Source organism: Rissa tridactyla, chromosome 2 (assembly GCF_028500815.1).
Source record: "Rissa tridactyla isolate bRisTri1 chromosome 2, bRisTri1.patW.cur.20221130, whole genome shotgun sequence".
NCBI lineage: Eukaryota > Metazoa > Chordata > Aves > Charadriiformes > Laridae > Rissa > Rissa tridactyla.
Window position 1 is genome coordinate 44,435,899 of NC_071467.1, and position 26,164 is coordinate 44,462,062.

The window sequence follows — 26,164 nt, forward strand, 5'->3', positions numbered from 1 at the left end:
CACTCTAACACAGCCCAAATATGCATAATTAGGTATAATGTCTATAAATCATTATTGTACACATGTGGGTAGTTAAGTGGATTGAGAGAATAGTTCAATGAATTGGACATATTCACTGAAAATGCTTTTTATTTGTTTTCTGTAGTTCATAATACTTTAAAATTATCATAACCCTTTACACTTTCTCTTAATAGCTCGCTGTGTTATTGAGAGAAACTTCATTTGCATTTTAGACTAGCTTAATTTATTATTTAAACCTGGAGTAGTTCTGATTCAGGAGAGGACAGATACATCTTATGAAGTAATCTGTGCTTGTTTATTCATCCTCCTTTCTAGGAAGTAAAATGTTAAATTTTTCAGTTTATGTTGAATAGATCCCAACAAAAGAATGTACCCTATAATCAGCATTATTGAAGGGGCTAGTGTTGTGACTAAATTCTTCCCTTCATCCAAAAATGCTTTTAGTTACTATGGCAATATTTACTTGATCCTGGCAAACCAGTGTTGATTTTAGAGAGATAATTACCAGAAAGGAAGATGATGGAGATGTATTTTTGAGTGTCCTTGTCAGAGGAAATGTTTATAAAAAATTAAATGAGATACAAAAGGCATATTGTCTTCCACACCGACAAACTCTCCTACATGTAGCCTCTATTACCTGCTGGCTGCTGCTTTTCTTCTGAAGAAAGATGTTTATAAAGACAGGATGCACTTCAGTGGTGTCTTTAACAAGTCCTTTATGAGTCTGTACATAACAACCATTTCTGTTTGCCTGTGCATGACCTGATCTATCACTTAATGTGGCAATTGCAATGGTGACCAGGAGCTTGCCCTTTGTGAAGTATTGAGGTTTTTTCCATCAAGGTCTTTCATGGGATCTGGGGTGACCGGAAAAGTAATTAGGGTTCTATTTTGAGAAAATATTTGGGAATCTTGGATGAAAGAAGAATGAAAATAGCTCAGAGGGATTTTAAAATGTGTGTGTGTGCTTGTGTATATATATATATGCATATACTATATAGATTGTGTGTATATATATAGTGTGTATATATATGGCCCATTATATTTATATGAATGTATAAGAATGTGTGTGTTCTGCGATAATATATGTCTTCACCACCAGTGAAAAATGGCAACATATTTATTTCTCATATTGCTTTGGAGCTATAGTATAAAGCAGACATAATCTTAGAAGGGTTTTTCCTGATGTTACAAGCAGTCATTGTAAACACAGCCTTGGTGAATTCAATCATTTTAAAGGACCTTTGAGTAAAGAAATGGTGATTGGTAAGTAAATATCTTCATATCATTTCTACAAAATACAAAAAGCAGTTATTGTTACATATTTTTCTCTTGCTTTTTTTCCATGCAGAGGAAAGTACTCCAAAATCATCTGAGGAAGCCCCTCATTCAGGTGGGCAAGAAAATTCCAGTCAAAGAAAAGATAACTATTCCAGCTATCAAGATGCTGTGGCCAAATCTTTGATGAACATGGGAAAATCATCCAAAGATGCACCCAGTCAAACAGCGGCAGAAAATCTAAATGATAGTGGCATTCAATCCTTAAAAACAGAAAGTGATGACACTGATGAATGTTACATGATTAACTCAGCTGAAGGAAAAGAAAAGACTCTTATTTCTGACCCAAAATACTGTTCATCTGAGGAAAATGAAAGTAACTCTGAAATTATGGACAACGAGTGGGACACCTCCTCAAATTTCTCTGAAGAAATGAGTGTAAAGCCCCATGTAACTCAGAAGTATATTGTAGAGTGTAATCAAGCTGGCATCCTGGAAGTCCCAGAAATAAAGAAGGAAGAGGTGGAATTCGGACCTTGTGAAACACTTTGTGACTCAGAAACAGAGCTAAGAGCACCCCAGGAGTCTCACCCAGATCCTTTCGAGAAGAGAATTCAGAATCCCTTCCCTGAAAGCGAAGACGACAACGAGTGCCTGTCAGAAACCACGGAAGTGTCGGTTGAGCTGGACAAAACAAAAGGGAACTTGAGTTTGCTAGAACAAGCAATCGCTCTGCAGGCAGAGCAAGGGCACGTGTTTCACAGCACCTACAAGGAACTGGATAGGTTTCTCCTGGAGCATCTAGCAGGGGAAAGGAGACAAACCAAAGTTACTGACATTGGTGGGAGACAGATATTTAGCAACAAACGTAAGGAAGTCTTTTTGGCTGTTCTTACTGGCTTAAGCATTTATCCTGTGACTGATAGAGGATTCTGAACTGGGTTTTATAGCAACAGTAAAGAATCTGGAATTTAGCTGGTAATTTTGTTAATTATGTACCTTCACACTAGTGCCTTACATCTAACCAGGTTAAACGCTAGGTACTTGGCCTCCTGCCAAACCGCTACGTGAAATGATCGGTAATGGCTACTAAAAGGGCTGTGTAGCTGGCACTGACACTCCTTCTCCTCCTTTTCCTCCTCCTCCGCCTCCACCTCCAAAGGGCGCTAATACCTACCTCCTAAATTTCAGCAGCCAAAAGAGAAGGTATTAAAACGGTGCTTAAGGAAAGGTTAGGGTGAAAAATTGGCCTCTTCCAAACATGCCACCTAATTCCTAAGCCATGTGTTTTTCGAGTTCAGCCTACTTCACGTATCAACATTACATTTTGCTACAGCCAGCACTTCTGAGCCAGAAAAGCACAAGCCGTGCTCTTCTGCCTCATTCACCATCAGCAGAATTACCAGTAAGTTCCAAAATCTTTATTGTTTCTGATGGTTTGTGGCATCCTACAAAGCTGTAGGAACATTGCTCCATTTTTGGTACTTAATCAGGCTTCCAGAAGTGGAGATTTAAAAGATTTGGGTTTGATTTGTAAACTGGGCTGTCTCATATGAAATTCCTCAATTGAGGATAATACCAGAACATCAAGAGATGTCATTTTATAAGCACAGTCCATGCTGTAGCAAATAACAATGCATTCGTCTGTCCTTTGACTTTTCTTTTTGGGCTTCCAAATATACTGAAGCCACCGCAGCGTTGCTACAATTTCTGCTTTTGATAAATGATTTACTTTGGTATTTCTAGTGTTACTTTAGAGTAGTCCCTGTGGACATTGCAAATATTATAGTAATTTAATTATCTCAAGCGTTTAGTGTATAAGATAACTGACAAGTTTTTGTTAGGAGTTGCAACTATAAAATATTTCCTCTAGTATTTGGGAAGAATATGCATGCATCTCTTTTTCTGTCTCAAGCAGTGTTTTCATTAGCATGTCTTAAGCTGTGCATGCAACTTATTAGTCTACCTCCTTGCTAAACTACATGAATCTTTATTTGCTCAAATGACTATGGTATATGCAGGAATTTTACAGATACATTTTCTTTGTCCTGAGACCATCTGTGTTCACCAGGTTCACATTGGGGTCAATGTGACTTTCTCACAGCACACATAGGAAGGAGCAGTGATGGTAAGCGTGGCAGAATTTGGCCCTTCCTGATTTGCCTCATATTATTATTAGCTGTAGTTTGCAGGTGAGTTCAGAGGTAACACTCATGGAGGAACAAACCAGGCTTTGTTCAGGTTGTATAAACACAGTATGATTTTATTCCATGTAGTATCAGGCACATAATTTTTTCACTTTATATAATTAACTGGTTTTTATTTCTGAAAAATCCACCATCAAGCCCATCGGCTCTTAATTTTCTTTCTTGGATGATCCAGAAAAACATGGCTTAAATTTATATTTTTCCATTTTTTTTTAAATGATAAACCTTTCTGATTAGTGGGGGGAAAAATAAATCATATTTCAGGGACCCTCTTTATTTTCCATGCACTATTGCAGCACTTTCCATTTGCAGTGATTCTCAAAAGCATGTGGTCTCCTGTTGATGCTCAGTCTATTTTCTTTCCTCCCTATTTCTTTTTTTTTTTACCTCAAGCCTTGCCAGGAAGTTTAACCCTCAGCTGTCTCTGGCGATCCTGTCCCTAAGCACGTCCTACCTCGCGGTCCAACAAAACGAGCTTGAAGGAGGCTGCTCCCTGTGCTGGCTGCAGCTGTTTTCTCCCCCAGCGCCGAATGCTGTTGGCAGCCAATCACAGATGGAGCTAAAACCATCCTCAGCAATTTATGCGGCCACTTCCTCCAGATTTCTCACAAGAGAATTTCTGGACCAGAATTCATTCCTTTCTTGCCCAGACTTTTGATCCTGCGTTGGAAATCAAATAAAGGCTCTCTGACCAGTGCTTCTTGCACGATTCTAGGTGCTTGAAACAAAAACTGGGAATGCACTGCGGCTATTACAGAGTGGTGGCTGTGGGGCTGGGCTGAGACCTTGCCTTTGAAAGGGTATCGGCTGCTCCATGTTTTCACTGTCATTGTGGGCTGCTCCACAAAGCGGCATTGCCATGTGTACCAGAGGGAGCTGCTTGCCTTGCCTCTCAAATGTAAAGTGGCATGTATTCAGTTTCCTAACAAAGAACCTACAGCCTAGAGATCTGCGATATTTAAGGAATGGCTTCTGGTTGAAATGCTTTTTGTTTGTTTGTTTGTTTGTTTCACACCTCAGCTTTTATTTGGTCGTCCCAGCTTCCTGGAGTCTGACATTAGCAGAGTAAAAGATTGTTTCTGCTTTTTTTATTTATTCCTTTATAGATCTTGCTGTTGGCTGATGCTGCCAGTTTTCTGGCTTATTGGATTGTGGCTTCTGTCCTGTTTGAGGCTCTGAATGGAATAAATGACACTGCAATCCAAAAGCTATATAGTTCAGCACATAAATAGCATATTGGGAGGTGGGAGCCATTGTTTAAAGGACACAGTGTAAAAACCTAGAGATGCTTAAATCGCATACATCTCTGTTAAAACTTTGTGTAGGAATTACATCTGAAGTACAAAAAGAGAGTATCATGCTGCTAGGGTGGCTCAGCTGAGTGCAGACGGGGGCTAAAACCAAACAAAATCCTTATCTGATTTCTCTGCAGATTCACCCAGGCCTGAAAAGAGAGAAACCAAATGTCCCATCCCAGGATGTGATGGCACAGGGCACGTGACTGGGCTGTACCCTCACCACCGCAGTCTCTCAGGCTGTCCACACAAAGTTAGAGTGCCACTAGAAAGTGAGTATTGTCACCCTGCAGTCCAGAATAACAACTGGATCTGGACCGGTATTGTGGGTAGTGTGTGCTCATGCTGGAGAAGCAGCCCACTTTTTCTGGGTGAGACTGAGGAATGAGGCTGAGAGAGGAGCCATCGCACGTTCTTTGCCCTCCAGCTTGTAGTCACTGTCTTACTTTCCACACTCATGTACTCCTTAGCAGTAGCGTTACAAACAGCAGTGGGCTCCTCAGGTGGCCTGGGAAGAATAAGGTCAGAGCCAAACCATCCCCATGCTGCCGGCAGACCTGCATGCTGTACTCTTATGAATCTTCAAGATCTTGCTTGCCCGTGCCTTTGCTAAGGCATGCAGCACAGAAAGCACCTGCTTGTTTCAGAGCTGCAACCTGGTTTGCAATAATCACGCACTGAGGCTGCTGGTTTTCACTGCCAGTAACCAAGAGGCCTGGGCATGCTTATTCAGAGATGTTTCCAGTGTCGCCCTTACCACCAAGCTCAAAAAGGTTACTTCCATCAGTACATCCCAGCAGTGGTCCACAGCACGTCCCTCTCGTATGACTGTATCGTGCTAGCCCTTTTATGCCCAGTCTAGCCTGAATTTCCCTGCTTATTTCTAACTGTGCTGATCTGATTACATTGGCTTGTGTGTGTGTGTGTAATCCTGCAATGTGATGCAATGAAATGCTGCATAATAAGCCAAAACCTAATGTGAAACTATTTGTTTAAACAACCTAGTTACTTAGATTATTTTTTTTTGTGGTGGCATGCAAAACAACAAATTAAAAAGATACTTGAATTAAACCAATGTCCTATTCCTAATTGTAGCTCTCCTTTTTTTAAAACCTGGTACTAACCTGTATTTATGGAAACATCTGATGAGTTACGCAGGCTGCTGCGTTTGGAAGGCCATAGCAACATTACCTTTCTAAAAAGTTAAAATTAACAAGTCCTTATTAATTATCACACTTCCAGTCAGGTGTGTTCTGTCCTGCTGGCAAAAAATCGCAACCCGTAATTATCTGTAATCTCAATTTGGTTCCTGACAGAACAAACCGGTTTTCTGAACAGTCACCTTTTTTGAAGCACTGTGCACCCAAAGGGGTAGTGCAGTATGGAAGTCATGAGAGCAAACATACAAAGACCTGCTCTGTTTTACACAGACATACATCTCACCCTTAGTAAAAACATTGCACATCAAAGGGCATAAGAAATGTGCACGCTTTTTGGAGTCAACTGTGTTAGTGGTGTATGAATCAGAGGGCAAAGGGCTTCATGACGTAGCATCCTTGCTGGCTTCTGCCTTTGCTCTTTTGAAGTCCGTAGAAACTATGTGGGAAGATGTGCATGTGGGAAGCCACACTACAGTGGTGCAGGGATAAAGTTATATATGCTGAAGGCACCAGTCTTGCTGTGTCGTAGGCCCTTTTCTTTTCCTTCTTTTTTTCCTTCTTTTCTTTTGTGGTCAAAATGCGACACAATTGAGAATCTGAAGAAGAAATGTTCATATTTTTCATATATGTATTTTTAATTGATGTATATTATTATCACCTCTTTTTTTCTTCTTCTTGTTTAGTTCTTGCCATGCATGAAAATGTTTTAAAGTGCCCCACCCCAGGATGCACTGGAAGAGGACATGTCAACAGCAACCGCAACACACACAGAAGGTAGATCAGAAAAGTTCCTGTCCAGTTAAAATCTAACGTGTACTCAGAAGTAAACCGATGGGCACGTCTTGGAATTGGATGTTATATACTACACTGCAGAATGCCTATGAGCTCGGGCAGCTTGTATTATTTATAACCAAATACTTGTCTTTAATCTCATTATGTAAAAAATGGCAGCAGCACTGAGGATGGCAAATTCCACTAGTCTTTTTCACAGACGAGATTTCAAACTACAGTTTTGTTACAGTCTTCGCAGTGAAACACCATCATGTAAAATGGGTAGGAATGAACAAATTCATTATTATTGCTACAACTGTAAAACTCAGCGGAAACCGAAGACTCTTCGTTATGCCCCACATACAGGGTAGTCCTTGGCAGGAACTTCCCATCAAGGCACATTCCCTTTTAGCAAAACAGGAAATTTTAAGTGGAGTACTTTAGAATCCCTGTAAAAACTAACTCCATTTATTACCTTCAGGAATGTCATCTTCCCACTTGGAACACTCTTGTCCGTTTGACTTGCTGCCTGCAGGGAGAAAATAAAATTGAGAAAAGCTTTCCAGACAGGCAGCTGGGGAATCACAGCTGGGCTGCAGGTGAGGCAGAGAGCCGATGCGCTCTGTCTCCAGCAAGCCACTGCTGTCGGCACGGCTGTTGTCAGTACTGCTTTCTGCTGGAAGCCACCAAGCCAAATATTCCATTACAGTGCTTCTGGAAAAATATAATGTCAATCTTACAATAAGCTTGGTACAGAAAAATTTCTAACCAAGTTTCTTTGTTGAACTGAATTTTTGTGGGTTTTTTGTTTTTTGCTGATGATTGATTCATTGGTTATATGAGCGCACAAAATCAAGGATTATCATACTATGTTACTGTCTTTAATACAAAAAGTTAGTCTTTACTGGAGATGTTACAAGCTCATCTACAAGAATATATGAGGAACCAGTAAATATTTTTTCATTGTGTTTCCTGTTTTAAATCCCCAGTCATCTTTGCAATGCATCAGCTGCGTCATAAGCAACCCATGAATAGGATAAGAAAACATGTTCTAATCTAATAAAGCAAATAGGAAAAAAAAAAAAAAGAGAGCACATCTTGAAATGACAAAATGTGTTCTTTGGTAACAGTTGCCCAGATACCTCTGTTTTTTTCCCAAATTCACTTTCCTTTTAATCAGCAGGAGGCTTATATGCATGGTTTAGCTGATAAAGTAAATGTCATTTGTCAAAAAATTTACTAGTGACTTGCCAGCCACAAAACATCAAAGCTGAACTGTGGAAAACTCCTACGTGATTCAGTTTCCAGATAGATCACCTCAAATACACGGATTTCACAGTTTTGCATTAAGGGTTGAAAAACAGATGAATCTGGGCTATAATAGCAGCAGCTTGCATAGATGCACAGGGCACCAGAGAATTTTGAAGTCATTGGGTTCTACAGCACGTTTCCTTTAGTTAAGATTTCATTTTAATGCTGTCTTTTCTTTTCTTCTTGTTTCTTTTCTTCACCTTGCTTTTAAACAGCCTTTCTGGTTGTCCAATTGCTGCAGCTGAAAAGTTGGCAATGTCCCAGGAAAAGAACCAGCTCGAGTCTCCAAAAGCTGGGCAGTGCCACGATCAGACTCACAGGTAGGAGCCCTCATGAACTAGTCTCTCCAAAATATTTCCACACAAACTCTGCTGAGCTCTCTCTCCTCAGGGCTTTCAGATATAGCTGCAGAGGTAAGTCGGTATTCCAAGCTGAACCTCTGCAAAGCTAAATAACTTGCCTGTGTCTCAAAATTAACACGCAATGTTCTGCTGGTTCTTGTGTTTCTGGTTGACATTAAAGACAACAGACTCATCTTTTGAAAAGCAATCAAAGGTATTCTACCAGATCTTACTTCAACAAAAATAGCCTAATCAATGGTTCTCTAATGTATTTCTCCTGTAAACCATATCTCCTATCTTGCTGAAATGTTTTAAACACTTTTCGAGAACTGTTCCTTTGTTACAATATTTTGGCCACTGAAACTTGATTAAAGATCTCTTTGACCTTACTGCACTTTTCGCAGCACAATCCTCGTTTATTTCATGATTCTTTTCAGAGGAATATTCCAGTGATCCCAAGTAGCGTGTTGTATTGGCATTGCAGTTATCTGAAAGTGTTGAGAACACTGCTCGTTCTGTTTTCCACTGTTGAATAACTCATATTTTGAATTTATTTATTTTAATTTTATTGGTTTAATTAGTTCAATTTATTTTTTATAAAATGACATCAAAAAGGGGAAACATTTTTTATTGCAATTGTATTTTGTTTGAGAGTTATACGGACCCTACAGACATGCATAATTTGCACATCATTGGCACCACAACCATTACAACCTATTATATTCAGGTCTATTTGGGGACACTTTAATTTGTGGATTATTGACATGATCAGCTCTAATGGTTCCTTCAGAGCCATTACAGAATATTATGTCCATGTGTCTGCCAACTGCACGTGCCTTAACTCTACATATGAAAAGTCTTTAGGAAATTACTAAAGACAAGTAGTTACTGAACAGTAACTAAATGGAATAACACACCATAAATCATTCTTCCCTCCCAAATAACAGAAACAATTATTTTGGATCATCTTATGTTATATTTATACCATACTCATTCACAGTAAATTGAGAACAATAGTGATGCATAAAACTACAAGTCCTTTAACTAGCAAAAATCCAGAAAATTTTTAGAAATAAAGAAATTACCATGCTACAGTGGTAATCTAGAAGTAAATCAGTATCTTTTTTGTAATTAGCCTACACCGTTTCTAGAGAATACTAGTTTTTTTATGCCCACAGCTTTGAACATGTATGAAGTCAAAGTACTCTGACTACCAGGTCAGCCACCATATTTACATTATTTATTTCTTGTATATACCTAACTGTAAGATATGCATGTGGTAACAGCACACTTTCTGATTCTGAGATACAGCTGTACCCTATTTTTTAAGGAAAGGTTGTTTAAAGGTTATATATTCTTCTAATTCTCATTCATTCTTTTCCTCCTCTCTGCAGGACAAATTTAGCGAAGCAGCCTGAGGTAGCTCAGTATAATTACAGAAATTCACAGCCAATCACCTCCTCCAGAGCCACCCTGATGAAAGAACAGGAGAAGTTTGGGAAAGTACCATTTGATTATGCCAGCTTTGATGCACAAGTCTTTGGCAAACGCACAATAGCACCTGTGGCACAAGGACGAAAAACACCCCAGTTCCTTGAATGTAAGCTTGAAATTTCATTATCTCTTGGAAAATGGGCAAAATGTCAATGACTTTTTTTTTCTTTTTGCTTGTTCTGCTTTCAAACTTCTAGAGTTCAAAAAATCTCTGTAGGAGTTATCTTTAACCACTTGTGGCCAAAATGCTAAATATAATCACTAGTTTGCTGAATATAGAATTCTAGAATGTTAAATGTCATAACTCTAAGGTTTACTTTTCTGATATTTCTTCTAAAAGCAAATATCAGGGGAAAGCAGGAGTAAAAAGGAATGGGTTATGTCTTATCTGTTACCTTCTTCCCTGGCTAAATTGTAGTATCCTTATGATAGAATGCCGCCGTGCGAAGTACCATGGAATGTCTCTGCAAAAGACGTAATGAATTGTAGTACAGAGAAATACAAGTTAGGTTTTAAAAAGCATTTCAGATACCTTTTAGATTAATCCATACAAGTATTATTCCTCCTAGATTACCATGTGCCTTGTCTGCATTACTTCCAGGTCTTGACTGAATTGTTTTGATATCTCATATTTCTGTACTACATCAGATTTGTAGTGCAGACATATCCAATGCATCAAATTGTTATCAAGATTCCTCTGCTTGCAACACTTACAGATTTCCTGAGGTACTACTCTGTACAAATGAGATACTACAGTGCAAACACTGATTATTTATTACAGATGCTCGTCACAATCTCCATGGGAAACTTCAGCAACATTCTGCCATTGTATTGACCATTATAAAATACTCTCTAGTTCAAAGAAACAAATGATTCTGTTGCCATGGGGGAAATGGAAAGAAAGGGTTTAATTGCACCATATTTGGGTACAGAAGAAAATAGATCCAAACCAATGTGACAAAAAACTCTTCAGTTGGTTTCTCTTTTCTTCATGACAAAAAAATTTAGTAAAGTAAAACAAAAAAGGAGAACAAATTGTACCCCGCTTGGCTCAACAAAGGAGAACATTCATAGTAAGGTGAACAGAAAAGCAGAAAATTTTATATATGTATATATACATATATAATACGAGAAAATATAACATGACATAATATAATAATCTTCTAATACTGCATAACATTGTATATGTTTTATATATTTATAAAATTTGAGTATTTATATATTTAATTGTGTATGTGTTTGAGTACTCACACACATAGTTATAGTTTGTAGGTATCTATGTGTCTGTGTATATATATAAATACCCTATATAAAATTGCAAATGAAAAGTAGATATTTATCTGGCCTGGAAAATAGGCTTGTTCAAATGAAAGCAAATATGTGCATCGCCAGCTTCTTGGGTGGCAGATTTTCCAATTTTGTTTGTAAAATTGAATATTCCCTATTAGCTGTCTCTTTGCACAGATGTATGTCTATTTCACAGGTTCATTTCAAGGAAAAAATGATGAAATGTTTTTATACAAATGCAAATCCATACATATGCAATTTATGTATAATGTATATTGGGGCTGAAGTTTACAGCCTGTAGTTCTTACAAAGATTGCAGTGTGCAGCTATTATTTTAATGGAAAGGTGAAAGTAAAAGAGCAGGTGAGTGCTTTAACTATGCAGATATACAAAAGTTGGAAGTAAGAAGCTGATGATGTAGTGATTTGTTCAGTGTCCTATGTAAATATGTAGCTAGCCAAAAGCCCGTCATTAGCCCTCTGCGGATTCTGCACTTATAAAACTTGATTTGTTAACAAAACATGCATCCCTCATAGCCTGCTTTATTTTTTGTCTTTTAGGGTGGATAGTGGAAAATTCACTTTTTTTGCTCTTTAAATATAGTTTGAAGTTAGCTGTAGTAACTGCTAAAAATGTAGACCCTCTTGCTTGTGCTACAGTATTACAGCAGGCTAGATGATAAATCCTTTCTCATTTGCACTGGGGAAAGGGAGAACTGAATCATGACGCTTTTATGCATTGCTCTATTGAGATGCCTCCAGCACCTAGAAAAACTGAATATAGCATTCCACTACAGTCAGTGCACACAAACAAATGTTGCTCTGAGAGCATCCCAAGTTTGAGGGAAGATGACAAACATCTCCAATGTCTTGTGTAGGTCTTAGCGTTAAAATGCACTCAGCCAAAGCTCTATGTCCAAAGGGATCCAGAGCCTTGGGGCTCAGATCTGTCTGGAGCGAGCAGATGGACATCTGCAGAAATGTTCTTGGTGTATCTGGGTGTAGGCTGAGAAATTGGATTTTGCTTAGTTTATCTTTGTAGGACACTGTGAGAGCTACAGACAAAAGAAGTGATTATTGCTTCCTAAGAGCTGAAATCATGGTGTTGTGTTTTCCCTGCAACAATTAATGACATCTGAAGCTCCAAAATCCAGAACAGAGAGCAGAGTTCTTTTTTTACCTGTTTTAGAGTAAGTGTTGCTGATGGAGCAGAAAACAAAGAACCACTTTTGTCTGTGAAAGTGCTTTTCTGTTCACCTGTTAGGTTTCCATTCTCAGCTGACCTCTTTGTGTCTAATAAATCTGTGTATTATTCCAAATGATAGCCAACATAAGACAGTGAGCCCAGATCAGTTTTATTCTGAATGTTCATTGTCATTATATTTTTTTTTTAACTGAGTAAAGGGTAGACATACATTTCTAAACAATTCCACAAAATCAGGATGGAATGTTCCTAACAGGTAATGTTTATAACTGGTTGCTCTGGTTCATTCAAGAGCCTGGTCTTGTTCTTACTCACATAAGCAAAGCTTTTTTAAATAACAGACTTACTCATTTAAATAGGGTAAGCAGTGTTGTTTTCGCTAAGACTGGACAAGTCACTGTTGTTTTTTTACACAACAGAGCTCCAAGTGGAAGCCTTTATAAGGCTACATTTACAATTACATTTGCCCAGCAGTGTTGTCAGGTCACGATGGATAACACACTAATGCTTGTTCAGTCTTTCCTTGGACATCACTGCTCTTAATGCCTGAGTAAAAAAATAATAAAATCTGAGTAAAACTCTCAGATGCTTTGGTGAAAGATGTGTACTTGTCGGGTAAAAATTAAATTATCATGTTTCTGAAGCCGTTTTTACAGCAAACCCTTACTGCCAATAGGAAATGGATTGTTTTAAATGTATTCTTTGAATATTTTAATGTATGAATTTGTAGTCTGAGAAACAAAACTATTTAATGGGAAAAATCTCATACGTGCAATTGCTAATCAAATCTCTCTTCAACAGCAAAGCATTTTTCAAATCCAGTGAAATTTTCTAATCGACTGCCTAGTGCTAGCGCCCACACACAGAGCCCTTGCCATGCCAACTCTTATAGCTACGGTCAATGTAGTGAAGACACCCACATAGCAGCAGCTGCTGCTATCCTGAACCTTTCCACCCGCTGCAGGGAAGCAGCAGAGATCCTCTCCAACAAACCACAGAGTCTGTCTGCCAAGGTAGGGTAGTCCAAGAACCTGGAGGGTGTGCTAGCTACTGAACTGTGCGAATAAACTGTCTTTCATGTTAGTGACTGCATTAAATCCCCCAAAAGGAGGCTTCTGTTTGCATGCTCTTTTGAAGAGAGACAGAGAAAAAATCAGTAATGTAGTGACCAGTTCCGATAAAAATAAATAAATAGCAGGAATTATGTTGTTACTCTTTTCACAATTGAGCCCTAAATACAAGGGGGGAGTTTTGTGGGAGGAAAAAAGAAGGATATTTGAAATCCAGCAACATTTGTGGTGGATAATGAGTTATATCTGTTTAAAGAGGGAATTTTCCTCCCTCTGAAACCTGCCATAAGCAATCATTATGGAGGCTGATTAAAAAAACAAAACAAAACAAAACAAAACAAAAACCCCACATGTGATTAATCAAGGTGATATTTTGCTAGCAATGGAACAGAACTACACCTATTGAGTCTGTTGTGTTTGGAGGTCATGACAGTTTGACAAGGTATAGGGAGGGAAATAACAACTGACTGTTAAAATTCTCCTTTCTGCTGGCAAGAGAGGAGAATCAGGCCCACAGCTTTTGGAGATAGATAATTTGCGCGAGTCTGTCATAATGGAAAGCTGCCTAATATTGTAGATGTTTGTGTGACTTTCATGTTTTGGTTTCTGCCCTGCGTTTCTTCACAGATCTTTATGATTTACAAATGGTACTGTGTGAGCTATGAGCCTTATTTTCTGTACCATTACACAGTATTATACTGCTGATGAAAATAGACAAGGTTTTCTTCTGATGACCGTGGTTGTGGGAGCACTGTTGTTTATTATTTGTATTAAAGTTACACATGCTTCACTGCAATGAAACTTTTGAAAGCTCTGTGTAGATGAGAGGATGCCATTACATGAATTTAAGAAGAAATCGCTGGGGAGTGAAAAGAGGTGTATTTATCAAAACATGAAGTAGCAGGTGTGTTTCTGCTGTGGGACTCTGAGTCACGATGTGTGTTCCGAAAGACAGATGACCTATTTCTCTGCAAGTCAGTGTTGCTCCACCCTGTCTGTTGTAGCACCAAGCTTAGTCTGGCTAGAGGTGACTTCCACAGCTCTTGGTCTACAGTTTGGTTGGGCCTTCACCCACCATCACTAAGAGTTTAACTGTTATGCTTTGAGAGGAACCACTTATTTTACCACCAGCATAATGCCTTGTTAGGTATGCCAAGCCTTGCTCCTTTGCAGGGTGGTACACTCTATTTTGCTGCCTTTGATTTCCACATGTGAAGTCTTGGACCTTGAAACCAATGTTGCAGAACGCATTGGAGTAGATTTTTTAGAGTGTGCCTACATGCATCTTCCATAACACAAACATTATCTGTCCCCAAAATCGCTCACAGAACCTTTCCCAGATCTCAGATCCATCTGTGGTATCTGCTGCAGAGATACCTTCCACTGGTCTTCAGTAGAGACTTCTTCTAGCAGGGAAATGGAAACTGATGCCAATGGCTGGATTAAATTGCTGCCATAGCCTTTGGCTGACCTCAGCAATAGACCTTCTTGCCAGAGAAGAGCAGTAAAGGGACCAGGCATAACCCAAAGATTTTCTCCTCCGTACCTGCTTAACAGTTGCCAAATCATGGGGAAGGTTTGAATGGAAGTGAACATAACAGTAACGATATAGAAGGACACTTGGGGCACATAGCTTGCTCCTTTTTCACAGCCAGGAATCCAGCCTAAAAGAAAATCACCTGCATACCTTGCTATCTGCCTGCCTCCACTTTTGCCAGACTTTCTGGAGGGCATGCTGCTACAAAACATCTGACAGAAGAATCAGAATTAGCTTCTGGCCAGAACACAGGCAAGTAAGCCCCAAACAGATTTGGTGGCCAAAACCACACAAAACCCATTTTTATTTGGTTTTGGCTATTTATTACTTCTATCATACAGGATTCAAACAAAACGATGTTGAAATAAATCTCCAGACTCTCTTTAATGAAGATGCTTTCCTATTTTAAAATATGAACGAAAAAAAGGGGCTATTTTAAAAGAGATTTCTATCTATTTATCAATATTTCTGATTTGTTTTGTGGCTGGTATTGGCTGCAAAGGTAAATGTTTAACTGCTAGAATATCTTAAAAGTTTTTAGATGATAAAAAGCATCTCTTGAGACTTTATCAGTGTTTGGAGTCAAATAATGCAGCATCAGAAGACGACTACAGAGTTAATGATTTCCTTTTTCAGCTTTTGACAGCACACAAACTCACCAGCTCTGAAAACACCTGTGTGGGATGGTTGTGTTGAGGGCCCCATAGTATCAGACCTCTCAGCCCTGCCCCTTGCCATATTTTTTTGTTCCTTTGCCTAACAAACCCTAATTAGCATCGTCCATACTTTAGCAGATCAGAGCTCCTGACTTGTAAAGGTGTTTGCTCTTACATGAGCATCAGGCAGCCTCCCAGCAACCCAAGCCATGACACTTTGCAGGTGGGAGGCAGCATGGTGGTAAAGCAAGGACATGTGGAACTGCAGAGGATTTCCTGGACTTGCAGGAAATCCTTTGCAAGTTACACAGTTGTCAGAGCTGTAAAAATATTGTGCTTCTAGGTTTTAAAAGCAGAACTTGGACTTCAAACATTTCAAGCGTTGTTTTCTTGTATTCACTCAAGGCATGCATATGTCATCTTGCTTAAGCAAGTGGGGAAAACACCAAAACATATTTTAGCACAAGTGTATTCCTGAAGTAATTTATTTTTTTGTTATTTTGGTCTCACAAATTCTATTTCTTGAGCTCCAGAGTGTTGTCCGTTTTTTAGTAAGAGTTGGATGTTTTACCTTGAATGTTCACCACTTTTCTATAAATACAGATAATTCTTAAATGAAAATGGTTTTTTACAGCACAGTTCCAAATTTCATTAATTTAATGGATTTTCAAACATAAATCTCTCATTCTCTACGTATCAGTTCAAAAGGAAAAGTCTAAAACAAAACAAGAAAAAGAAGGTTAGCAAGGGTAGACAAATCAGATTACACATTAACAGTACCATTGGAAAGCAGAACTTCCAAAGAGATCCAGTGTACAAAGGTGATTTGCCAAATATCTCAAGATTAAAATTATGAATTTTTAATTAAGCAATTTAAAGAATAAATTCATTCTGAAAAGAGCAGTAAAATGGATCCTAAGCTTTCTCTATGAATGAGTTGCATACAAAATACAAAGATCATCAGATACCTTGATGATATTGTTTTCAAAAACAATTAATACCACATTAATGTTACATTGTCTGAGCCACCCAACCTGGGATTGTAGTAAACTGCTCCCCTGAATATAGTCCTGATCAGCCAGTTCTCATGCGGTCAGTACCCCAAACCAGTCTCCTGGTTGCATTTGATTTGCAGTTCACGTAGCTTCATTCAACTCCCATTGAAGCCAACAGAAGGACTCCCCTAGAAGGCTTAGCAGGCGGTTTCTAGCGCAGCGCAAGAGTCTACATCATCATAACATCCAGGGATCTTCCCTGTTTACAGCCCTCGCCACATTCACGTCTCACAGAGGTAGCTGCAAGCAATACAGTTTATCTGTATCCTCATCACTACTGTTTGCCAAATATTTTGTTGACTGTTTTGGTGTTTTTCCCACCTGTTTAGACAAAATGGCATATGCGTACTATGCCTTGAAAGAAAACAAAAAATGACACTTGCTAAAAACGTTTAAAGTTCAAATTCTGTTTTTGAACAAAATTATGTCATCTCTCCATTCTTGGATATTGATGATGGTGATAATTACATCAATTATTTCACAAATGTAGTTAGTACTCAGTACGTTTGTCAGGCAGTCCTTTACTCCAAATACCTTAACGCCTAAATACAGGATGAAAAATCAGCCAAGAATGTCACTAGGTACCATCCTGTTCTACTGCTGTGCATATTGCTCCTTGAGTACATTCTTGGCTAGCTTTTTTTAATTTGTGAATTGCTCTGGGACGAAACTGTGACTTCATTTTTGTCTCAGATGTTGCTGGGCAGTTACAAGCTTTCTTATTTTGACCCAAATTAGTATTTTAGGGTTTTTTAGCAGAACTCATTTGCTTAAATTTAAGTCTGAAGAATTGAAGACCATGTGTATGTATTTTTATTGGCTGGGAATAGAAAAGATTGAACTCTTTTTCATGGAGTTGCATTAACAATAGTACTCGTATACATGGCAAGATATTAGTTCCCAAATTACCCCCAATACCAGAACTAAAGAGCCTTTTTGAGCTTTCCAAACCAGAGTGAACTGCTAGTGGGAATGCAAAATCTTTGATAATGTTGTTTCTTTGGACTTACTTAGTATTAAGTTGTATGGCTGATGCCAACCAAAGAATACATAAAACCCCCTTTTATGAAATGATACAATCTCCCTAAGGTCACAGGTTTGAAATAAGATTCATGCAGGCACAATAATTTGCTCTTTCTGATCCAGCTATGAGATAAAGCTTAACTTGTAATCGTTACTGCAGACACACTGCAGAGTATTAAATGCTGTGAGTGATCAGAGGGACCAAAAGCATATGAAAAAACGCAGGAGTCATTTATCACAAAAAACAACATCCTTTATTGTCCTAGCTGATGTAGTTCGGTTCTAAGGACAAGACTTAATAATGTACTAGAAAATATTCTGTAATATTTAAGTCATAAAATAAACGAGGCTGAAAGAGTTGACTTTAAAGTACAAAGCCCTTGAAGAGGAGAGAGACCATTTTTTTGTTTACATATTTATATTAGTCTTCATTTTAGATAGATATTCACAGTAGTGTACTACATGTACCTTATCTTTTCACTGAATAGATCCTGGAATAAAGAAAATATGCTTCAGTCATTTTTGTCTCATTTTTTATTCTGGAACCCTTTTTCCAGCTGTTGGTAAAACCTGTGAGGGTGATTACACTGTCACTGATGTGGGAGTAGATAAGGAGGAACCTAAATTCAATTACAGTGTGTAAGCTCTCAACCTCATTGATTTTTCTTCATTGTTTCAGTGGATTTTTTCCTGGTTTACGCCAGTGTAAATGTAAATGTGAACGTAAATCTAAATAAGATCAAAATCAGGCTCCAAAGATTTACACAGCTGTAAACTAATATAAGTTAGGAAATAACATGATACATTTACATCTTTATTTGGCTTACTTTTTTAAGGAAGAATCAGAAGAGTTTACATTTTTTTGGTAGCTATATTTAAATATGTCATGATAAATGGATAAATATAGACCTGTTCACACATGCACCAGAGTCGACAGTAAATAAGAGCTTGCCTTCGCTGCAGAGAACACAGCCTTTACAAGCCTGAGCTAAGCATAGTAAATGCCTTGTTCTGTCAACGTGTCATAGCACCACTCTAGCATTTTTTGCCATTTGCCATTTTTGTCTTTTTAGTTCCATTTTAAAATTAATGTAAAAATAAACATGGTAAAACAAGCAAAGCACACATATTGAGAGGAGGGTGGGATGAGAGTAGGAATGAAAACTGGAGCAGTATCTCTGACTATCCTCTCTTTTTGCTCTGCCATTTGGAGTTTCCTATGAAGGCAGCAAAGTGATAGCTCTTTTATACCATTCTGAATAAAAAGCCATGCTGTAAACGTGTGATCCATCCTGCGATGGGCAAAAGGGGATATTTTTTCCATGACTATATTTAATTGTTGTGTGCATCTGTGAGCTCACTTAAACCCCATCTGTACGCTACTTCACAAACACACAACCCAGCCTTCCCTGAGCAGAATTAGGTGCATGTTGGACAACCCAACTTCTACGTGAATTTCAGGGAAGTGCTGAGAAAGCTTTAAATATCCATGCTAGTAATTGCTCTGCTTTTCAGCCAGAGCTCCTTGTTGTGGATAATGGTATCTGTTTCTCAGAGACAATACATTTCCTGATATTTTTCTATGTACAGTTTCATCAAGGAGGGGAACTTGATAGATTTTGGTCCTTTTTGTTGTCTCTGTTGCCTTCTGAGTAGTTGATATTTTGTCAGTGACAGAGAATCTGCACTATTTATGGGTTTTGCACTATAAAACTACTGCAGCCCAGTCACATGGCTTCCTTTCCTAAGCCATCTGTCACAGAGGTCTGGAATTTTATGTGAATGTTGGTTGTGCAGACTTAACCCAAGTTTTTTTATTATGAAAAATGTCAGCAACTACAATATTTAGCATTTTACTTTACATTGGTCATTAAACTTGATTACTGTAGCTCTGTTTCATTGCTATAGTTACATACCAACTCTGAAGCCAAAAAACACTGGGGCGATCATGGCAGAGCTATATTGTCAGATCCTGGAGTGTGTGCTTGGCACTGATATAGTTAATATCTTGGGTTTTTGTAACTAAGGTTTATTAATGCTGGTATAAAAATGTATTTGATATTATACAGATGGCATAAGATGTTGTGGTTACTAAGTTATTATCCAGGATAAGCTGCACTGTCAAATTCAGGGCTTAAAACTATCACAGGAGATTAAACTATTTACTAAAAAGGGGCAGAAAGATATAACCAAAGCGTCTTAGTATGAACATATTAGAAGTGTATTTACTTCCCATAAATATAATAAAACATCTCTCTCTGTAAGCTGTATGATTGAAAATGTGAACTTTGTTATGCTGGAGAAGCAAACATAGGAGGTGCCTGAGTTTCTGAACCGGGGGCAAGCAGATGGCTTGGTAGTGCTTCGATCTAGGTGGGCATCTGTCTTAGGCCCATGGATACAAAATGGACTCAGGCTGTCTGAGTGAGGAGACATCACTGGGCCCTAAGTTTTCGTCTCCTACCAACATTTTCCTTCTGATTAAAAATATTTCATTGGACACATTTTACATTTAAATGAGTCACCATTGGCAGGGGTAGGAGACAAGGCTGACTGAAGGAAACTTGTGCCTTCGGTCCAACTGTGGTGGCCATGTCACACTTTCAGCACAAGGTCTGTTTCACCACAACTGTTTTTAAAGTCCTCAAGCAAGGATAAGTTTCACTGCCCTATCTTTAACCATTAAATGGTTGACTAATCATTAGTCTCCAGCAATAGTTAATGGGAAGAAAGAGAAAGGGACTCTTTCTGCCAGTGTCTCATCTATTCCTAAGGAAGAGGTCTAAGAAAGATTGAAAAACTTGCCCCCTGGACATACCTGTCTCTTTTCCATTTACAACAGACGGTATAGGTAATTCACTTATACTATGAGCTTACTTTTATATAGTTCAAGGTAGGAAATCTCAATCTGGGTTTATATGACTGTGTCCTACAGTTATACAGCACCTGACATATCTAGCCCCAAATTCCCACGTGGTATCTGAGCTTTGTGGTGATGAAAATCCAAAATAGTGGTGATGACAATATCAGGAAGACACAAAGCAGTGTTAATTACAGCATTCTAGATGTGTAGATCTATGACACTGTTATTCATCTCTATAGTCTTTGAAGGTTTTCCACCTTATTCAGGGCAACACACAGAACTAGACTGCCAAGTGCTCCCCCAGAAGTCTCCTCTTTCACCTCTTCCCCTACTTGACTTTAGTAACTGTTGGCAATAGCAAAGACTAGTCTTATACTCCTCCCTATATGTCAATATGCAGTGTTGCATATTAAGCATGAGGGGAATTTTTTTGTTACTTCTATTAGTAAATTGCACTTCCAGGAACTTTTCATCATTCCAAGAAGAGGAGTTTGTACTCTTTTTCTGTGATCAGACGGTGTAAGGCAGAACAGCGAGCTTTCCTTCCCTGGTTCTTCTTGTACACCTGAGCAGCACTTGCCCCTTCTTGTGAGCAGGAGCTGCTGCGAGAGCTTCTCCCATCCTGGGAAGAGAAGTTAGGTCTCTCCCCAAACTGCATGCACCTCTGCAATCAGAGGCTGCTCTTTGCTGTACTTCCCAAGTAGCAAAGGCTTTGTTAACTCATGCTGAAGGCCTCCATCATGGAAAACCTCCTTAAGATCCTCACGTGGCTGGCTCCCAGTCTAGTGTCTCGGTGCAGACCTGTGCCTTAGTCAAGCTGCGATTAAGGCAATATGTTATTTTGAGTGATGTACAAAACCCTAGTGAAAATTTCTCCTACTATGCTACTTTTAGGCATATTTCTTCCCCCCTCCTTCTCTCCCCCACAATGCAGATGTTGTAATGTTTCCGGGGTGTGGGGGGAAGGGAAGATATGTAATAGTAATGCTGTTGATGACCTAAACAATGCATTAATGTTTTTAACTGTGAATTGGGGTCATAGTTCTCTGTAAGAGTGAAAAGATCAAGAAGATTTAAAGCTAAACTTTTTTTAAATAAAACTAGATTTAGGGTGTATGGGTTATGGTTTAGAGGCATCTTATTTAAATTCTACTTACCATGTTTAAGCTGAGATGCAGGGATACCATTACTGAAGCTACTCTTAAGTCTGCCTAAGAGTTGGACATTAACTGATATAAATCGAAAAGCTGGTTTTAGATTCAGATAAATTTAAATAAAAGCTTGCATTTATATTTATCCTTTAAAAGCACCACATGGTTATGTTGCAGCCTCATCATGTCCGTATCTAAACATGCCTCTGTTTCCTGTTGCACATCAGGGAGCTGACATAGAAGTGGATGAAAATGGAACTCTGGATTTAAGCATGAAAAAGAACCGAAGCCAAGACAAAGTTATGCCTCTCACTTCTTCCAGCACAGCACTTCCCACTCCCTCCTCTTCTCCTTTCAAAACAAGCAGCATCCTGGTAAATGCAGCCTTCTACCAGGCTCTTTGTGAACAGGAAGGCTGGGATACACCTATCAACTACAGCAAGACCCATGGCAGGAAAGAAGAAGAAAAAGAGGTATTTTTTCAGTTTCTGAGTGTCTTTTTCCATTGGATGAGTGTACATATGGTGGTCTTTGGGATGACCAATCTAGTGCAGTTTAAGGGAATCAATTTCCACAGGTACAGGTTTGGGAACACTGAGCTGGCTTAAATGCCCTCTCAGATGTGGCATAAAAAATCACTACTCACTTTGAAAAATCTTGTCCTCAGAGCCTACTTGTGAATGTCTAGAAGTCTCTAAGATAAGGAAATCAAAGGTATCCACCATTAGGGACTGTTTTTTAAATTTTGTTCCTAATGGCTCAGTCCTGTAGCACATACAACCAAATGGCCTAGGGATCACTAGTGGGGAAAAAAAGCCCAAACAGAACCAAACCAAGGATGGGTTTTTTTCAAGATGAAACAAAAAGTAATTTTTCCACACCAACACTTTATCATTCTAGATAACTCATTATCTAAGCATTTAAACACATCTTTAGAACCTTGCCTGCAATGTTCTTTCAGTGGAAAACATTTTATTTTACATGTAACATACTTCAAGAAATCTTTGCCAGTGAGTCTTAGATCTCACTAGTGAGTCTAGTGGTCCAGATGACAGTCTGAGAGCAAAAATTCAGAAATACAGAATTGTTAGGAATTCTTGAAGGTTTTGATTACAACAAGTTGCACAAGAGGGTATGGACATAATTTCTACCAACTTTGAACTTTGAATTCTTTATTTGATAAGGAGACAGCATAGAAAAACTAGATGAGTATATAGAGGCATCTTCCCTTTTCAACCTGTCCTAGGAAATGTAAAAGCCCAAACTCGAAAATGCAGTTGCAGGAACAAAGATGAGAAACTAAAATTCAGTAAACACTTTTATTTAGTAACTTTCCAACTTTTATGGCTAATCTTCTAGGCTGCCACTTTGAATTTGATAATTGCCTTGATTTTGGTATTGTTTCTGTTTTTCTCTTTCATGTCTGTTTATCCTACCTTGGCAACAAGGCGGCATAGCCTCCTACGGTCTTTCTTTCTTATTCTTCTGTTTTGCTGGCGAGTTTGATTTTATTTCTTTCTCTTGAGCCTGGCTGTCAGAATACAGATTGCTTCTATTTTTTTTAAATCAGGAAGGGACCACCAGCACTTTTAAGGGCTAACTAGATAAAATTGTGGTAATAAACATAGACAAGCCCAAGTGATAGCTAAGAAGCAGACTAAAAGATGTCCCAATTTGGAGTTTTTATGCAGCTTCAAATACTTTTCCTCCCTAATTGGTTTAATATATCAAATAATAGCATTTGAACATTATATTTATTACAAAATTATCTTTTGTTCAAATATCAAAAAAGGTACCTCAAGAAGACATAGACAGGGATAAATCTATTTAGGGCTGAGGTTAGGGGATCCAGGCCTCCAATTCCAAAAATACCTGGAAATAAAAGATAGTTCAGTTGCGTGAAGAAAAAAAATCTGTCAGCACTGGGCAGTCTGTTCTCATGTGATGGCTGAAAGAGTTTGCACCACAGAGTATCATTTATTGGAGGCTGGGTTGTCTTGAAGAGCCCTTTGCGGTCACCTCTGTGGGGGCTGATGACGCTCCTTAGCTCAGCAATGAGAGCACAATCCCAGTATCAGGGTTTTGGAGTGGGTTTGACACGAGGCGGTAGGCTGAGGGCTCAGGCTCTTCCCCATTCATGCCGCATAATGAGCAAGCACATCCAGCTTTGAGAGAACCGCCTTGCTGCAGGGGATCAATCAGTGTCGCAGACTTGGCAGGGGGCCTGTCCTGCTGCTCCTCCTCCCTGCTGCCACCGCAGTTCAGCAAAAGAGCCGTGGCAGGAGGGCCTCGGCATCCCCCCCAGTGCCTGCTCGACTTTCCGAAGACCTCAGTGGGTGGCTGGCTGCTTCCCTCTCCCTTACAGGGAGCTGGAGGCATCAGCAGACTGGACGACAGACATAAAGATCCACGTTCAGGCACTCTTGCCCCTTGCACTAGGTGCTCTGACACTGTGCAGTTTGCGCCTAATCAAGGATCTGGCCCCAGACCTTTGCTGTGAGCTTTTGCCATCCCAGGGACCATTGACATGTCCAGTGATCTCGGGGCCAGAGGCTCTGTTTTGCAAATCGAAGACTGGCAGTTATCCTCATGCAAAGAAAATGACTGATTATATCTATTTCTAATTCATTGTTATCTGGTTCATATGCACAACAGTTGCTTAATTTTGGTGGTAATTTCCAGAAAATATTGTCTCTCTCTCTCTCAGTGAAATAGCCTGTCCAGATGCCCCCTTATAAAAAAAAATTCTGAATTTGGAAAAAGCTCAAAATCTCTCCAAAAGGAAAGCACCGAGAAATAACTAGAGCTGTCAGTTAGTTCAACTGTCAGTTCTCCAAAGATTTCAGGGCTTAAAAATGTTAAAAGTGCCAGATGCTATTATCTGTTATTCATGTTACCATTATGTTCTGGTCTTTGCTGAAATCAATATAAACTTCCATCTGTACATTAATGGAGTTTCATTGCTTGCTTTCTTTCTGTAGTGTGCATGCGTGAATGCACACATGTTCTTTGTAGAAAATAGTAGTGTTTGGACTGATTGGGCTTGTTCTGATTTTCCTTTTAGTTTGGAATTCGTCAGAATTTTAATAGCATTTAGTTACAAATCCCTTCAAATGGGAAAGGAAAAATTATTCATGCAGTTGGTCTTGACTAGCTGTGATGATCATCACCTAACAGACCAAAAAGTAGGAAGTGCTAAAGGTGTTTTCCCAAAGGATTATCTCTCTCTGTAAAGCTAAATCACTGGAGAAGTACACAAGCAGAGGCCTGATGCTCTGCGCTCAGTCCTAAGTGCAGAGGACCAAAAAATATTTGGTCTTTAGGTCTGACCTACTCATTTCAGAGAGATGGAGCCCCTTTTGGGCCACGTGTACTGATGTAAGGTCCTAGAAAGGCAGAATTTCAGTATTCTTCTGCCTGCATTCCCTTTGCACTGTCTTTCTTTTGCAGCTTCTACACATCTGAAGATTTCCTGCTGCTTGAAGAGTACCAAGTGTTCCACTAGGTGCTAAGACAGTGCTAGAGAAATCACCCATTTAAATGTCTATACGTATCCCTCATTCCTGGGAAATATACTAATGGATGTCACTAGGAAACAAGCTGTATTCCCACTTTGGTCCTTATTAGATTTTTTTCTTTTTCAAAAGAGCAGTTACTATGAAATTGTACGTGTTTGTGCACATACGTGTGTGTGTATAGCTACTGTTTTTTTTAAATAAAAAATTAAAAATCTTAATAAGTCAATTCAGGAAATTCACAAATAAAATTTCCAAAAAATTAATTACTTCAAAGATAGAAAATGAAAATACTGCAATTCTAAACCCTCTAGTATCAGTTATGCTGGTGGCTGTAGATGTACTCATGTCAATTTATTGCCATCTTATTTTTGCTAAATGATTCAGTGAAGCATCATTAAATGAAGCTGTGAACTGCAATACTGTAGTATTTCATCAGGCCTTGATATACATAATTCTCGATCAGTTCTCTCTGTACAGCATGTATCAGACTGTGACGAATAACTCACACACACATGTTTCTGGTCCATCACCAGCAAAAGATCAAGAGATATCTTTCAATTGAGACAAAGAACACAAACTATGTATATGAAAATATTAGTAAAACCTGCAGCACAAACTGTTACAGCTTCTCGTGTTTGCTGCAAGTGCATCCTGAGGTACATCACACAGCTCGGGATACCAGTGGAGCACCAGAGGGGTCTTTCTGCCACCCTCTACTCTAGGGTCCTCTCAGATGGACCTTTGACAAGAAGTGTAAGAGTGTGTGGAATGCATGCCTGGTCTTGATACACAGTCAGCATTCAGCCAAGACACACACTAAATTTTTAGAAACACAGCATTTGTCCTCAGTTCAGTGATACAGATGTGGTCTATCAGAGTTAGTTGTTAGAGAGGAAACTGCTAAGCCAGCCTCCTTCAACCTC

General features: G+C 38.9%; 1 protein-coding gene across 1 annotated transcript in view; it reads left to right on the forward strand.

Moving 5' to 3' along the window:
- The window catches only part of ST18 (ST18 C2H2C-type zinc finger transcription factor), a 63,175-nt gene that overhangs the window by 17,490 nt on the left and 19,521 nt on the right, over positions 1–26,164 (forward strand). The window contains exons 3-9 of the mRNA XM_054191608.1: positions 1,373–2,167; positions 4,939–5,073; positions 6,645–6,735; positions 8,259–8,363; positions 9,779–9,984; positions 13,170–13,381; positions 21,951–22,196. Of these exons, the coding sequence (XP_054047583.1) occupies positions 1,373–2,167; positions 4,939–5,073; positions 6,645–6,735; positions 8,259–8,363; positions 9,779–9,984; positions 13,170–13,381; positions 21,951–22,196 (1,790 nt within the window). The remainder of the gene's footprint in view (positions 1–1,372; positions 2,168–4,938; positions 5,074–6,644; positions 6,736–8,258; positions 8,364–9,778; positions 9,985–13,169; positions 13,382–21,950; positions 22,197–26,164) is intronic.